The sequence below is a fragment of the Macaca fascicularis genome, chromosome 12, assembly GCF_037993035.2.
Source record: "Macaca fascicularis isolate 582-1 chromosome 12, T2T-MFA8v1.1".
In the NCBI taxonomy this organism is placed as follows: Eukaryota; Metazoa; Chordata; class Mammalia; order Primates; family Cercopithecidae; genus Macaca; species Macaca fascicularis.
The window spans coordinates 20985605-21002157 of NC_088386.1; the positions used below are offsets into that span (position 1 = coordinate 20985605).

The following is a 16553-nucleotide window of genomic DNA, read 5'->3' on the forward strand; positions in this document are numbered from 1 at the left end:
TTAAATTAAATAGCCAGATGCATTGGATAGTGAAGTCCAGTATTCCCCTCCAGCAACTCTTTCTCTAACTTTTAATCACCATAGGTTAGTTTTGCCAGTTTTTGACCTTTTAAATGGCATACTTTGCTTACTCTTTTGTATATAAATGTGATCATACATTGTATACTCTTTCATTGTATAATCATACATTATATACCATTGAGCTTTTTTATTTAACTACCGTTTTTGAGATTCATCCTTGTTGCAGGCTTCAGTGTTTGTGTATGTGTTATTACTTCATAGTACTCTATTCTATGAATTTGTCACAATTTGTTTATCCATTCACCTGTTGGTGGGTATTTGGGTTGTTTTCACTTTGGGCTAATATGAATAAAGCTGCTGTGAACATTCTTGTTTCTTTTGGTAGACACAGGCACTCATTTTCTTTTGGATATATTCCTAAGAGTAGAGTTGTTGGACTATATGGTGCAAATATGTTTTGGCTTTAGTAGATGTATCTAAATAGTCTCCCAAAGTGGTTGAACTAGTTAACCTTCTCACCAACAATTTACAGTAGTGTAGTTATTCTACATAATCCTCCCAATTTGGTGGGTTCTCAAGACCATTCCCAGGTTTAGTGATTTTCTAGGAAGACCCATAGAACTTAGCCTGTAATCGTGCTCATGGCTAAAATTTATTGCAGGAAAATCAGCAAAGAGAAAAGGCACATGGGATGAAGTTTGGAAGAAATGAGGCTTAAGCTTCCAAAAAGCTTCTCATAGTATAGTTACACAGAGTGCACTTAATTCCTGTTGCAACAAATTGTGACCACATGTGTGAAATGTCGTCTTCCCCGGAAGGCTTGTTAGAGGCACAGCAGTGGGAGTTATCAGTAGGGGCTGGCCAAGTAGGCATCCTTTCCTTAAGCTTAGGGTTAACCATACCAAAATCCTAGACTCCCATAAAGAAAGCAGGTGTTCAGCAAACACCATATTATTTGCACAAACTGTTTAGGCATAGTGAGTCATTTTTATCAGTTCTGGGAATGGTGGAAACCTTCTCAAAATCCAGGTTCTCAGATGCTAGTCAAAGGCCAACTTTGCAAGCAGGTCTTTCTAAGAATGGCAGTCTCCGACCTGCAATGTTAACTCTTTTCTGCACACTTGATGTTTTTGGTCATTTTAATTTTTGCCTTTCTGAAGGGTAGGAGGTAGGATCTTGTGGTTTTACATTTTCCTGAAGCATATAGAGATTTTCATATACTTATTGCCCATTTGTCTATCTTCTTGGTGAAAAGCCTGTTCAAGGCCTTTGGCTATTTTTTTTTTAAAGCAGTTGTCTTTTTTTCTTATTACTTTGTAGGAATTCTTCATATATTCTGGATATGAGTCCTTAGATACTTTTATTGCAAGTATTTTGTTGCTTATCTATTCACTTTCTTCTTCTTCCTCCTTCTCCTCCTCCTCCTCAAAGTGATTGATAAATCTGTCACTTGTGTATCATTTTATGTGTTGGGAACATTTCAAGTTTTTTCTTCTAGTTATTTTGCAATATACAATACATTGTTGTTAGCCAGTCACCTTACTTTACTATTGAACATTAGAACTTATTCCTTCTGTTTGTACCCATTAGCTAACCTCTCTTTATACCACCCCTCACACACACACACACACACACGGTTTTATGGATTTTTTTTTTTTTTTTTTTGAGACAGGATCTCATTCTGTTTCCTAGGCTGGAATGCAGTGGCATGATCAGGCTCACTGCAGCCTTACCTGCTGGGCTCAAGTGATCCTCCTACATCAGCCTCTCAAGTAGCTGGGACTATTAAGTGCTCACCATCATGCCAGGCTGAGTTTTTCACTTTTAAAATTTTTGTAAAGATGGAGTCTTGCTATGTTGCCCAGGCTGGTCCTAAACTCCTGACCTCAAGCGATCCTCTGTTTCGGTTTCCCAAAGTGCTGGGATTATAGGCATGAGCCACTGTGCCCAGCCTCAATTTCTTTTTTTTTTTTTTTTTTTGAGATGGAGTCTCGCTGTGTCTCCCAGGCTGGAGTGCAGTGGCTGATCTCGGCTCACTGCAAGCTCCGCCTCCCGGGTTCACGCCATTCTCCCACCTCAGCCTCCCAAGTAGCTGGGACTACAGGCGCCCACCACCACGCCCGGCTAGTTTTTTGTATTTTTAGTAGAGACGGGGTTTCACCATGTTAGCCAGGATAGTCTCGATCTCCTGACCTCGTGATCCACCCGCCTCGGCCTCCCAAAGTGCTGGGATTACAGGCTTGAGCCACCGCGCCCGGCCACCCAGCCTTAATTTCTTATAAACAATTGGTATTACCAACCATATAAATTTTTGCTAACATGATGGTCAAAAATAGTCTCTCAGTGTTTTAGATTGTATTTTTCTGAAGGCCAGGCTGGTCTACATCACCATTTATTAACAGTGAACACACACATTCACACACATGCTTCTCAACCTCTAGTAATTATTCTAGTTTTACATAGTTCTTATATCATTTGCTCACAGCATGATAGTTAGGAACACTGTCAGTGGAGTTAGATTGCCTGAGTTCAAATTCCATTTCTGCCACTTAGCATATGTATGACTTGGGGTATACATATTTTTTCTTTCTTTGCCTTAGTTTTTTCAACTATAAGTTCATAGTACTTCCTACATCATTTAAATGACATGGTACCTGATAAGTGATTAACATAATGTCTAATTCAAAATAAACAATTTTTAGCTATTATTCTTCTGAAGACATTTTCTTACATAAGTGGCTATTATTGCCCCTCAAGATGCAAGGATTACTTAGTTTTTGTAACTAGTCTTTATATTCTGAAATGGGTTGATGAATTATAATATTTGTAAAGGGAGTTGTGTGCTTTGCATTATATCCCTCAACTTGGATTTTTTGTGGTGTATGATAATATGCTTTAATAGTTACGAATTTTAGTAAAGTACCAGGTATAGTGAAGTAAATAATAATTTGAAACATGAATTCTGTTAACTTTATTATCCATGCTTATATTGTTTCTTTGCCAGGTATAATTTAGTAGGTTTGGTTTTTGTTTTGTTTTTGATAGCCCTTATGCTATTTGCTTTATTATACCTTTTTAAAAGTAAGTTAGAATTTAGGTTTTTCGTGATTAAATTTTAGTCTTAGAACAGAATCTTCTAATGCTAGAAACCAAGTATATAAGTGCATATTTGTTCCTTTTTTTTTGAAGACAGGGTCTCGCTCTGTCACCCAGGCTGGAGTGCAGTGGTGCGATTGTGATCTTGGCTCACTGCAGCTTCTGCCTGCTGGGTTCAAGTGATTCTTGTGCCTCAGCCTCCTGAGTAGCTGGGATTACAGGTGCCTGCCACTAAGCCTGACTAATTTTTGTATTTTTAATAGAGATGGGATTTCACCATGTTGGCCAGGCTGGTCTTGAACTCCTGACCTCAAGTGATCTGCCCACCTTGGCCTCCCAAAGTGCTGGGATTACAGGCTTGAGCCATCGCCCCTGACTCCAAGTGTATATTTGTTCTAACCTTCCTATGGAGAATGCAGTAGGTATTGAGGTCTTGTATAGACCTGGGTTTTAGGATCTAGCAGAACTGGATTAATATCCTTCATCACCATTTATTCACAGTATTGCTAGTACAAGCTATGTTTCCTTTCTGAGCCTTGTTTTTCTCATCTTAAAACACAGTAATAGATTAATTTCCATATTCTAGAATTTTATGCAAATGGAATAACATTTTTTGTGTGTATTCTTTCAGCATAATTATCTTGAGATTCACAACTGTATGTATCAATAGTTCATACATTTTTAGGTTTAGTAGTTTTCCCTTGCATAGATATACAACAGTTTGTTTATCCATTCACTCTTAATGGACATTCCAAAAATAATGGGCATAAGGAAATTTCTGAGGTAATGAATATATTCAGTATCTTGATTGTGTGATTATTTCATGGGGGTATAAACACACACATATGAAAATTTATCAAATGTGCCTTTAAATTATTGTATGTTGATTATACTTCTAAAAAGTTGTTTAGGGCTGGGAGAGGTCACTCACGCCTGTAATCTGGGAGGCACTCTGGGAGGCCGAGGCAGGTGGATCACCTGAGGTCTGGAGACCAAGACGAGCCTGGCCAACATGATGAAACCCTGTCTGTACTACAAATACAAAAATTAGCTGGGCATGGTGGTGCATGTCTGTACCCCAGCAACTGGGGAGACTGAGACATGAGAATTGCTTGCTTGAACCCAGGAGGTGAAGGTTACAGTGAGCTGAGATCATGCCACTGCACTTCAGCCTGGGCGACAGAGTGAGACTCTGTCTCAAAAAAAAAAAAAAGAAAACAGTCTTTAAAAAAGGAAAAATGAAAGTGTTTCTATCTTTTTTTTTTTTTTTTTTTTTTTTTTTTTGAGACGGAGTCTCGCTCTGTCGCCCAGGCTGGAGTGTAGTGGCTTGATCTCGGCTCACTGCAAGCTCCGCCTCCCGGGTTCACGCCATCCTCCTGCCTCAGCCTCCCGAGTAGCTGGGACTACAGGCACCCACCACCACACCCGGCTAATTTTTTTTATATTTTTGGTAGAGACGGGGTTTCACCGTGTTAGCCGGGATGGTCTCGATCTCTTGACCTCGTGATCCGCCCGTCTCGGCCTCCCAAAGTGCTGGGATTACAGGCGTGAGCCACTGCGCCTGGCCAAGTGTTTCTATCTTGTTCTAACACATCTGCAGTTTTAAAACCCTACTTCTTGATCTGTTTAATAAATATTGAATTCTTAAAAAGCAATAATAGTTTATATTATTCTAATTTGTTCAGGATTAAATCACATATCATATTTGAAAGCACTTGGCATGTAAGTGTTCAGCAAAGGTTAATTTTTTTTTGTATCCTTTCTCCTTCCAGATTTTAATTAGTTCTAGTCCCTTCCCCCACCTCTTTTTTTTTGACTTGGGGTCTCACTCTGTTGCCCAGGCTGAAGTGCGGTGGCTCAGTCATAGCTCACTGCAGCCTCAATTTCCCAGGCTGAAGTGGTCCTCCCACCTCAGCTTCCTAAGTAGCTAGAATTATAGGCGCCCACCACCATGCCCAGCTACTTATTTAATTTTTTGAGAGACAGGGTCTTACTTTATTGCCCAGGTTGGAGTCCCTGTTTTTAATAAGCTAATTGTACATTTGTTTCCTTGGTTTGACTGGGTTAATAAACAGTCTGAAAAAGTTATTTTGGAAGCCCAGGCTGCTTCTTTCCTGAAATAAAAATAATACTTTTTAAATTTAGTGCTTTATTTTTCTTCAAAGGCCTGTGCTCCCTCCCTTATTTCAGATGCTTGAATTTTCACATTTGAATGTATATTCTAAATCTGGATTGACTTACTCTTCTTTCAATGTACATTTTATGTATTTAGAAATTAATTTTTATATTTTGCCTTTAGGTAAATCTAGGCAAAATTTTCATCCATTTTACTTTCTTATTTTAGGTTAATTTTATTTGAATTGTAATCATTATAAGTGTACTTATATGAAATGGTTGGAATTCAAAATGATCCCAGTTGAAACCAATGTAATTTCAAGCTTTAGAAGTTGGCTCAAAATATGCCATTAATCAGTTGCCTCTTCACTGAAAAATAATAAGACTTTATATAGTTGCTTCATAAGAATTCAAACATACTTCTGTGTTCCATTTATGTAGACTTAGGTCACAACATAAAATACATGGCTAGAAAAAGTTTGAAGACTTTACCCCAATGTACTAGAGCCAGGGCTAGAAGAAAATGTCCTTAGCCAGTGGATTGGAACCAAGCTAGTAATTCTTTTGTGTGTGTGTGTGTGTGTGACGGGAGTCTTGCTCTGTTACCGAGGCCTGAATGCAGTGGCGTGATCTCAGTTCACTGCAACGTCCACCTTCTGGGTTCAAGCGATTATCCTGCCTCAGCCTCCTGAGTAGCTGGGATTACAGGCATATACCATGCCCGGCTAATTTTTGTATCTTTTTTTTTTTTTTTTTAAGTAGAGATGGAGTTTCGCCATGTTGGCCAGACTGGGCTTGAACTCCTGACCTCAAGTGATGTGTCTGCCTCAGCCTCCCAAAGTGCTGGGATTACAGGCTTGAGCCATGATGCCCAGCCTCAAGCTAGTAATTCTTAAAGTCAGCATTAAACTGATGTCCTGGATTCTCTTTTCTGTTTGCTGCTTGGTAGTTTTGCCACTTGGTGATCCTGGGCAAGGCGCTTTATCTCTGCGTCTCATTTTCATCACTTGCAAAATTCCCTGACCCCTCTCAGTGATCCCATGGGTCCTGTATATAAGAAAGCTTTGGGCATATTCAGAAACAGTATATGTGAAAATGTATGGCCCACATGCAACTTGCTGTTTATTCTCCTCTTTATCATGTTCTTCTATACTTACAGGTGGCTCAAATTTCCAAGTGGGAGAGATAGTCAGTGTCCTCTCAATATCTCTTTCTTTCCCTCCCATCCTGTGATTTCAGGGCTGTAGGCCAATGAAATGTAGCCCCTTCTTAATAGAAAGAATGAAGGCCTCTGCTCTTGAGTATACTCCTTCATAAGAGATTGAATATAATTTGTGAACTTGACTGAAATACTTTGAGAAGTATACTGACCCTTATTCAAAAAGAAAGTAGGAAGCTTATAATATAATCTAAGTATTTTGTCTTTAATTGCTAGTATGTCTTGAGCATGTGCCAGGATCTCTTCTTCACAGCAGTGAGTCACAAGAGGGTTGAGTGATTGCCCAAGGTCACAAAGCTGGGATTCAAACACATAGCATATAGTTTTTGGAGCCCAAGCTCTTAACCAGTATATAATACTAGTTACTAGTTGCTATTCAACCCTAAATCTCAGTGTGAGATTCTTGCTTAGTACTTGCAGGATAATTAAAAGTGATGCACGTTCATTGTAGAGAAAAGAAAATAAAAACTCATAGTTCCATAACCAGAGATGATCATTGTTAGAGCAATTTTTTTTTTTTTTTGAGATGGAGTCTCACTCTGTTGCCGAGGCTGGAGTGCAGTGGCTCCACTTCAGCTCACAGCAAGCTCCACCTCCTGGGTTCACACCATTCTCTCAACTCAGCCTCCCAAGTAGCTGGGACTACAGGCACCTGCCCCCACGCCTGACTAATTTTTGTTTTTGTATTTTTAGTAGAGACGGGGTTTCACTGTGTTAGCCAGGATGGTCTCAATGTCCTGACCTCATGATCCGCCCGCCTCGGCCTCCCAAAGTGCTAGGATTACAGGCGTGAGCCACCACGCCCGGCCCTGTTAGAGCAATTCTTTCCCATTGTTTCTATATCAAACCATTTCTATTATAATTAAAATTTTGTTGCAACTAGTGACGGCATATATAATAATATCGTTAGGACTTCATTTCTTTGTCAGTAACAGGCAGGAAAATGTTGCTTAGTGGACCCAAATTCCTTTGTCTTTTACTATCAATCCTTGTCAAGGGAAACATGGTAATCTTACCTGTGATGGGGAGAAAGCCTGAAAGTGATATTTATTTTTCTTAATTTGTTCCTTTTTTAATGTAAGTTCTAAAAAACTTAGGCATTTCTCTGGATTTTTAAAAATACTCATCTTGTGACTGCTAGAGCTGAAATGATTGTTGTCTTTATTCTATTTTTATGGTATTTCTTTTTCTAAAAAGGACTGTTTGTGAGCTTTGTCCTTTTGTGCTTCACAGGAACCAGCACCAATGACAGAAGATCTGCTAGAAGAGCAGTCTGAGGTTTTAGCTAAATTAGGTACATCGGCAGAAGGGGCTCACCTCCGAGCACGCATGCAGAGTGCCTGTCTGCTCTCAGATATGGAGTCTTTTAAGGTGGGTCACACTTGCAGAGCTCTGGGGTCTATTTTGAGCTATTCTGGGATGAAACTGTGAAAGTCACTCTGTAAAGTGGTATAAAGGCGAATGTCTTTTTGTTAAGTGTTTGGATTTCATTAGTAGTTCAGCACTCTGCCACCATCCCCCCAGAGGACATAGTCATACTTGTTTCTGAAGTTTTAAAAAAGCAAAGATCCAGTGTTATTAATAGTTGAAGGTTGAGAATAGAATCATTCTATATGTGAATTGCAGTGGTTTCTTTGTGTTCAGCCAATTTAATGAAGACTTTTAGGAAACTTAGGATTTAACATGGGTCACTTCACTCAGCGAACTTTTGAGTACCTATTGTGTGCCTTGCACTGTGATTAGATGAGTTAAGAAATACAGTGCTTACCCTCAATTACAGTCGATTGAGGTTGTGGGAGGAGATATGTAAGGAATTGTCATGAGTTCTCTTAGGAAGACAGGGTCAAAAAGACTGACTCTGCTGAGTAGGTCATGAAAGGTTTCTCAGAAGAGTCACTATTTCAGATGAGTAGGCATTTGCTATCTGAAGAATATTTTAGGGTTGGATATAGGTCAGTATTTCGAACATATAGGATTCAGGGAATGGTGACATTTGGCTTATTAGCTTAAAAACTAGGAATGAAGAAAGGACTTTTATTTTTGAAAGCAAAGGCAAGTCCACCTATATTTTAAAACCCCAAGTGGGTAGCCCCATGGGCTACAGGGCTTCCTTTCCTACTGCTGATAGTCTGAACTATCCCCAGGCCCAAACTTCCCTCTTTAACCTGTGGTGGCCTCCACCTTCCCAATCCATTGCCCCTACTCAGTCTTGCTTCTATACTGTTTAGGCCAGTGTGAGTTTGATTTTTCTCTGAAACACTTCTGTATTATTTTTAAACATAAACACTCCACAAACACCTATGCCACTTTCATCCTTTTTAAGTGACAGTAAAGGGAGCCTTTTGTTTCCTGCTTATTTTACCCATCTTTACTAAATGAAAAACTCTTCAGTGAACCTCTTAAGAGCTGTATGGTTTCCTTGGAGACTAAAATGATACAGAAAGTCTGCAAGTTCTACACTGCCATGTGACAAGAAAGAGATAAGTTGCTTTAAAACAATTAGTTGGTACAGTGGATAAAGAGAAGCCAGTTGGCTCTTGGGGCACATGTCAGACCAAAAGGTAGAGAAGGCAATTGACTTAAGGTGTGTATGCACAGCAGGAAATACCAGCCTCCGCAGCAGTAATTTTCCATCTGACCTCTAGCTGCCTTCAGAGTCATCTGTTCCTATCCTGCTACAGTGTCTTTGCAGAGGCATGCATGGGAGGACATTCCAAATAGGAACTGTGAAAGTTTTTCCCCGTGGAAACATACTAGTCCCTCTTGGTAAGGTTCTATATAGTTCCTCTAACACTGCCCTTCAGCAAAACTGTGATTCATTAGACTATTTTGGGCTAACCTGGGTACCTACAAATCTTTCTTGACATTGTTTTAACCAGAAAATAGACAGTAATTTAAATAGTCAACTTACATACATGCCCATAGGTCGAAATCAGATAATACATTTAAGGAAATACGTAGTTATTCTAAAACAGATATGGTTGCCTTTACTTTTTGTATAGGGATGAGTTAGTATTAGGGGCTATTGAGAGGTCCCAGAGTATTGGAAACATACTAATATGGGCCTGGGCACCTACACCTACACCTCAGAATTCCAGAAAGAGAGGGTGGATTCTGGAGCATGCCCTTGTGGTACATACCTTTAACAATAAAGAGAAGAAAAGCTCAAGTGAGCCTTGGCCTTCTGTTGGTAGCTGTGTTCAGCCTGATATAGTAAGGACAACCAGAAGGAAGAATTTTGGTATGAAATGCCTTTCTTTAATACAATCTATAGTGTGTGAGTGAATATTATTTTCTTTTGAAGTTTATGCTCTTTACTCCAGGCCTCTGGTTTCCTAGGATGTTTTCATGTGGGTGTGATGTTGACTGACTAAGATCTAGATCTTTGTACATGAATCCTGAGTCACCCAGTATCATGAAATAATCTTGACCCACTGCTTTTGCCATGGACTGTATCATAACCCTTTTATGTTTGTGTTGTTGACAGTCAGTGAAGGATCTTCTAGGGGATATGCCCTGAGGGGTATATCCTAAGATGGTAGGGATAGTCATGCTGGTAGCCCTTGAGCCCAGTGAGGAGAAACTGGTAGTTTTACTCTTCATATTTAAGACAGAACATTCTCATCATGGTAGTTTTCATGCCCATCCTTAGGACTCTACTAGTACATCACTGGAACATTCTCATCATGGTAGTTTTCATGCCCATCCTTAGGACTCTACTAGTACATCACTGGAACACTTGCAGAAAGACCTCTGTGCCTTACCACAAACACTGGGAAGCCTCGTTTTTTTTTTCCAGGCTTGAAGTTAGAATCACTGAAAAGTTTTTGGCATACATCATCATTAGTCCTATAGAACTATCCACTGAGTAAACTTTAATCAGTTTGGTTCCAGAAGCGTGAAAAACAGTAGTTTGAATTCCAGCTGCTTAACAGCACAAAACCGATTAATTTGATGGTAATTTGTTATATAAAGTATAAGAATTTGATGGCAGAATAGAACAGTTTTGAGGTTAGCTGATATTTATTGCAGAACCAGTGTTGATTTATTGAGGAAAAGAAGAACAGAACTTTTCCATCACTGTGTTATTCTGATCATGTGGTGTATTATTTAATTTTTACTTTTCTTAGTATTGAGTAGTCATTATATTGTAATATTAAACTAAGTTGTGTAACACATAATGTGTTTAAGGAAATGATTTTCTCTTTACATCGAGTTTTTATATCCAAATTCATTGAATGAAAATGTTTTCGTTTACTAAGTTATATAGCACATAATATGTTTAAGAAAATGATTTTCTCTTTACATCGAGTTTTTATATCCAAATTCATTGAATGAAAGTGTTTTATTTTTCTATAAAGCTGAGAAAATAAAAATAAAATTATTTTGGTACTTAAACATCTGACCTGTTTTAAAGGTGACATCCAAATTCATTTTACATATTAGATTGTAAAGATTAGATAGGCTTTTTTTTGAAAATACAATTTTGCAAACAGGCTTATCAGTAACTGTTGATTTTCGTTTGATTCTGCTGAATTTTTTGGTCTTATTTTAGGCAGCTAATCCAGGTTGCTCCCTGGAAGATTTTGTGAGGTGGTATTCACCCCGGGATTATGTTGAAGAGGAGGTGACCGATGAAAAGGGCAACGTGGTGCTGAAAGGAGAACTGAGTGCTCGGATGAAGATTCCAAGCAATATGTGGGTAGAAGCCTGGGAAACAGCTAAGCCAGTTCCTGCTAGAAGGCAAAGGAGACTCTTTGATGATACACGGGAAGCAGAAAAGGTAATTGAGATTTGAGTCTCTAATACTAAAATGCAAATTACTGTTCTTGCAATTTAGGAACTCACTGTCATAGACATGAGAGCTCTGGACACACTTGAGGTGCAAAGCACTGAAATTCAATGAGCCTTTTATATATCTACTTTCACATTTAAGATTCTAGAACTAGTTGCAAATAGGGCAAATAACAGACATGCATAGTTTAAACAGACTGCTTACCATTGAACTGTCTCACAGTATATGTTAAAAGTGTTAAAAATGGGTATGTCCTTTAAGCTAGCAGTTTCCATTATTACCACAACATTTATTAAGGAAATAATGAGAAATTGTATACAAAGACCTTTGTATATGAATGATGTTCAACAAAGTTCTTAAGTGAAAAAGTAGAAACAACCAAAGTTTCCAACAACGGGGACTTGGTTCAATAAATTATGGTATATACCTTAGCGGCCAGCTTTGCAGCAGCTATTGAAAAACATTTGGAGTTATGGAGAATATAGTGGCACCTGCCTGATATTGAATTGCCCTGCACACCTTCCTACCTCCTCCAGCCCCCCAAAAAAGTCCCATGAAATCAATAAGTAAATAAATCCATGCATTCAGCATTACTAAGAGACAGAAATTTCAATGACCTTCAAATTAACAGTAAATAGAAAGAAACCAAATTCCAGTGGAGCTACCACTGCTATAAGTCTCTGTAGATATAGTGAGTAGGGGGCAGGAAAAGACAAAGAGCCAAGAGATACAGAAGACTTAGATGAAACACAAAGTCACCCCAGAAAGAGAGAGCCTAACACTACATGCCGAAACACTGAACACAGGTAGGGTTTGCTAGTTCACAGCACTTGCCACAGGGAAGTGGCTTGAATGTAAACAGGACTAGAAATGGAGCCTTGGAGAAGATCAGATACACAAAGAAGCAGTGGGTGGGAATGATGGGAAAAAAGGAAATAAGAGGGGAAAATTAAGGATCTTGCAGAAATGAAAGGAAAACAAGACAACCAGCCTCCCTCACCCCCCTCTGTCCATTAAAGAAACTTCAGAAGAGGGCACTTTGAAGCTATTTGTGATATTACTAGGAATGGAATAGAACAGACCGTATCCATATAAAACTACTTTACAAAACAGAAAATGAAAATCAGATCATTTCAGCTAATGAAAATATTTCCCAGAAAATCAGTCACAAAACAGAAGAAAATTGTAACATAACATTCCAAACTGAATCAGATATCCTCAAACAGTTAAGGAGGATATGAAAAAACCATGTTTAATAAGAAATACTAAAATCAAGAACAGAGATGGACCAAAAAAACCCACAAAGAAATGAAACCGCAACTGATTTAGCTCAGGATAGAAGTAAAAGAAAAAAAGACAACCATATAAAAAATGAAGACTAAATTACAGGAGGCCCAAAAGAGAATAGATTTATATTTAAAATTTATAAAAGGCATTGAAGAAAAGTGGGAAACAACCAGGAGGATGAAAATGAGATATAGCAGTAAAGAAATTGAAGAGAAAGTAGTATAAATGAAAGACAAGAAAAGTAGGAATATTCAATTCATTAGTTTCCTTTAAGGAGAAAAATCAGAACACTAAGACAGAACTAATACAGTCCTATGGCTTAACAAAGAGGATACATTTTGAGAAGCTCCTCGTTAGGCAGTTTTGTCGTCATGGGAACATCATAGCGTGTACTCATACAGACCCAGATGGTATAGCCTACCACTCACTTAGGCTAGAAAATTAATAGAATAAAACTTTCTATTAAACAATATGGGTGAAAGGGGAAAATACAAATTGAAAGTACAGAATTTTTGGAAAACAATGAGAATGAAAACACTACATATGAGAACCTATAGGCTATACTTAAGAAATTGATGAAAGGAACTTTCATAGCCCTAACACCTATATCAGTAAAAACAAAAGAATGAAAATAAATGAATTAAATTCCTAACTAAAAACCCGAGAAAAAAAAAAGTCAAATCAAAAGAAAACAAAAGGAAGCAAATGAAAAGGAGAGGGTGGTGAAAACAGATGAAATGAATGAGTTCAATCTAGTTCTTTTAAAGTCAACAAAATAGAGAAGCCATTAGCTAATTTAATCAAGAAAAAAGGGGAAAGCACATATGTAAAATAAAATAAGTGACAAAAAGGGCACATATTAATAACTACTGATACAGAGGAAATGTTAAAAATACTGCTTTGCACATCTCTGTGTATGTAAATTTGAAAACCAAGTTGAATTAGACAATTTCCTAGGGAAATTCCTACCAAAAATAGAATTTATATCAAAACTAACCCCAGTAAAAACAGAAAGTATAAACAGACAAATTTTCATAGAGACAATTATCAAGGAACTGCCACATTAAAAAGAACCAGGCCCAGATAGTTTCACAGGGAAATTCAACTAAATATCAAGAAACCATATAGTCTCAATGCTACATAAATTATTTCAACACATGATAATTGGAGGAAATTTTCCAACTTCTATGAAGCAACTATAACATTGGTACCTAAACCTGATAAAGATAGCATATCTTTAAAAATAGCAGACCAATAATACTTAAGAAATTTAATGCAAAATCTGAAGTAAACAGACTCTAATATCATTTTAAGAACATAATACATGTTGATCAAATATGAGATGATTATTTAGAAGTCTGTTTATATAATTTGCTTCATTAATAGGTCTAAGCAGAAAATTATATCATTATCTCCATTTGTGCTGAAAAAGCTTTTGATACATTTAACTTAAAACTCTTGGGAAAAGAGTGGAATAGATGGCTACTTCCTTAAAATAAGAAAACATATAGAAACTTTAGTCCTAAACACAGCATCTTAATTGGGGAGCCATAGGGGGTCACTAAGGTCAGGAACAAAGTAAGGATGCCTGCCATCTCCACTGCCAATCAAAATTGTTCTGCAGTTATTAGCTAGTGTAATTAGCAAGAGAAAGCGGAGTTATGGGAGTTGAAAGAAGAACTCTGTTTGCAGTGATAGGACTGTAAATTGGAAAATTCAAAAAGTCAATGTTAAAACTAATGAAAACAGAAGAATCCTGCAAGGCAGCAGGATATATAGTTAACATACAGTAATCAGTAGCATTCATATACACTAATAACCATTTAGAAGATCTAAATATAATTTTCATTGTAAGGGGAAAAAAGGTAAAATGCTTAACAGAAAATGTTTGAAATCTTAATGAAGAAAATAAAACGCTTCTCAAAAACACACTTGAACAATAGAAAGATAGCCCTCAGACTCCTAGGCTCAAGTGATTCTCCTGGCCCAGTTTCCCTAGTAGCTAGGACTACAGGTGAACACCATGATGCCCAACTAATTATTTTTCTTAATTTTTTATAGCGATTAGATCTCACTGTGTTGCCCAGGCTGATCTCAAACTCCTGGCCTGAAGCAATTCTCCTGCCTCAGCTTCCCAACGTGCTGGGATTACAGGTGTGAGCCACTGTGCTATAACCTGTGCTTTACTTATTCTAAAAAATAAATCAACAAGGATGGAAAGAGGAAAAATAACCTAAACCTGAAAGCAAGTTGAGACACATTAATCCAGCTGTATTTTAAATAAGTAACATAACCACACCGACAGGGATTGGTGAAGGGAGGATGGAAAATCTAATCCAAGTGATTTATGGACACATCAAATGTGTTTGACTCTATACTCTCAGTTGTGGTGGAGGATGGGACTACAAAAATATCTTGAGGTCAGGTGCGGTGGCTCACGCCTGTAATCTTAGCACTTTGGGAGGCCGAGGCGAGTGGATCACCTGAGGTCAGGAGTTCGAGACCAGCCTGCCCAACATGGTGAAACCCCATCTCCACTGAAAATATAAAAGTTAGCTGGGGGTGGTAGCACACGTCTGTAACCCCAGCTACTCAAGAGGCTGAGGCAGGAGAATCGCTTGAACCTGGGAGGCGGAGGTTGCAGTGAGGCAAGATCGCGTCACTGCACTACAGCCTGGGTGACAGAGTGAGACTCCATCGCAAAAACAAAAAAAAAATCTTGAACCCTATTATCTAAGCTTGTTTTTTGTAGTGATATGGATAGAGCAATTCTGAAACTCTTTCAGAAATGCATTATTGGTTGGGCGAAGTGAGTAACTAAATGTGTTGGTGTTGTTGGAAGTCAGAATTTCTTACTGCGGAAGTGAGATGCAAATATGAAATGAAGGAAGGCAAGGAAGAACCCAGTGTCAATGAATTGGAATTGGAGGTATTGGTGTGGACTTACGGGTTTTTAATATATGGATAGGTGTGTGGGTATGGACATAGTAAGTATTTGTGTGTACGCATATATACAAGCAAACATTCCCCGGCTTTCTTCTGAAAGAGTCTAGAAGCACTGACACCCTCATAGCAGTGAGCACATGTAGCTTGATTTTTTTTTACACATTCCTGTGGTTACTTTTAGTAACCATGCTTTCCTCAGAAAAATGACTGATTTCAAGGTTGAGGCAAGGAAGGTACAAGATGAACCTGGAACATCCTGGATTGCTAGACAGTAAGGGAAGTGCTTTTAAAAAAGATGGGGGCATTTCATAGAGAGCTAACTTGAAGGGACTCACATTGGCCAAATCTGGGACAATTTGAGTTCTAAATATTTAAGGACAGGAATGATTATAAACCGTTGGAAAAAATAGGAATTCTTGGAACCATATTGATAATTAATGGATAAACAAAGAACTAGAGGAAAGGGGAGGTCATTTCCTACAGAAAAAAGATGATTGGTAAATGTAGAGGATATGTTGGACTTGGAAGTCTTCATTTTGTAACCATGTTCATAGTAAAGATTGGTTCAGCAAGAATCATGAATAGATATTAAGTCTAGGTGGAAATTTGAAGAGCATCATCTTGTATGATTTTTAAGTGTTTCTCTATAGAATGCGTCTGCATTGCAAGGAAAGTGGAGAAATAGGACAGTATCTCCAAATTAACATCACAAATGAGGAGTAAATGGAGATCGTACACATTGGGCTGTGATACTCTGACGTACCCAATACCACTTATATGCTATTTGGTCTAGGCATGTAATATCTGAGTCTAATTGTGAGGGAACATTAGATGAACCCAAAATGAGGAACATTCTATTTTTAAAAGAGTTTGAAAAAAGAAAAATTTGCACAATTTTGGGAGCATATTAAAGACACGTGAGCCAACTGAAATCAGAGTTCCCAACTGGCCAAGACTGAAACAGTTTGAACAACAAAATAAAATAATATTGGATTGTAACTCAGAGTACAAAATAAATATCCTTGAGTTCATACTGATAAAAATAATTGATTGGATATATAAATTAATGGGACA

The 16553-nt window shown here is 38.0% G+C and overlaps 1 protein-coding gene across 4 annotated transcripts in view; it reads left to right on the plus strand.

Annotated features, from left to right (window-relative positions):
• The window catches only part of RAB3GAP1 (RAB3 GTPase activating protein catalytic subunit 1), a 110541-nt gene that overhangs the window by 82994 nt on the left and 10994 nt on the right, over positions 1–16553 (plus strand). For all 4 annotated transcript variants that reach the window (XM_005572999.3, XM_005573001.4, XM_005573003.4 and 1 more), the window contains 2 exons: positions 7685–7822; positions 11007–11234. In XM_005572999.3, the coding sequence (XP_005573056.2) occupies positions 7685–7822; positions 11007–11234 (366 nt within the window). The remainder of the gene's footprint in view (positions 1–7684; positions 7823–11006; positions 11235–16553) is intronic.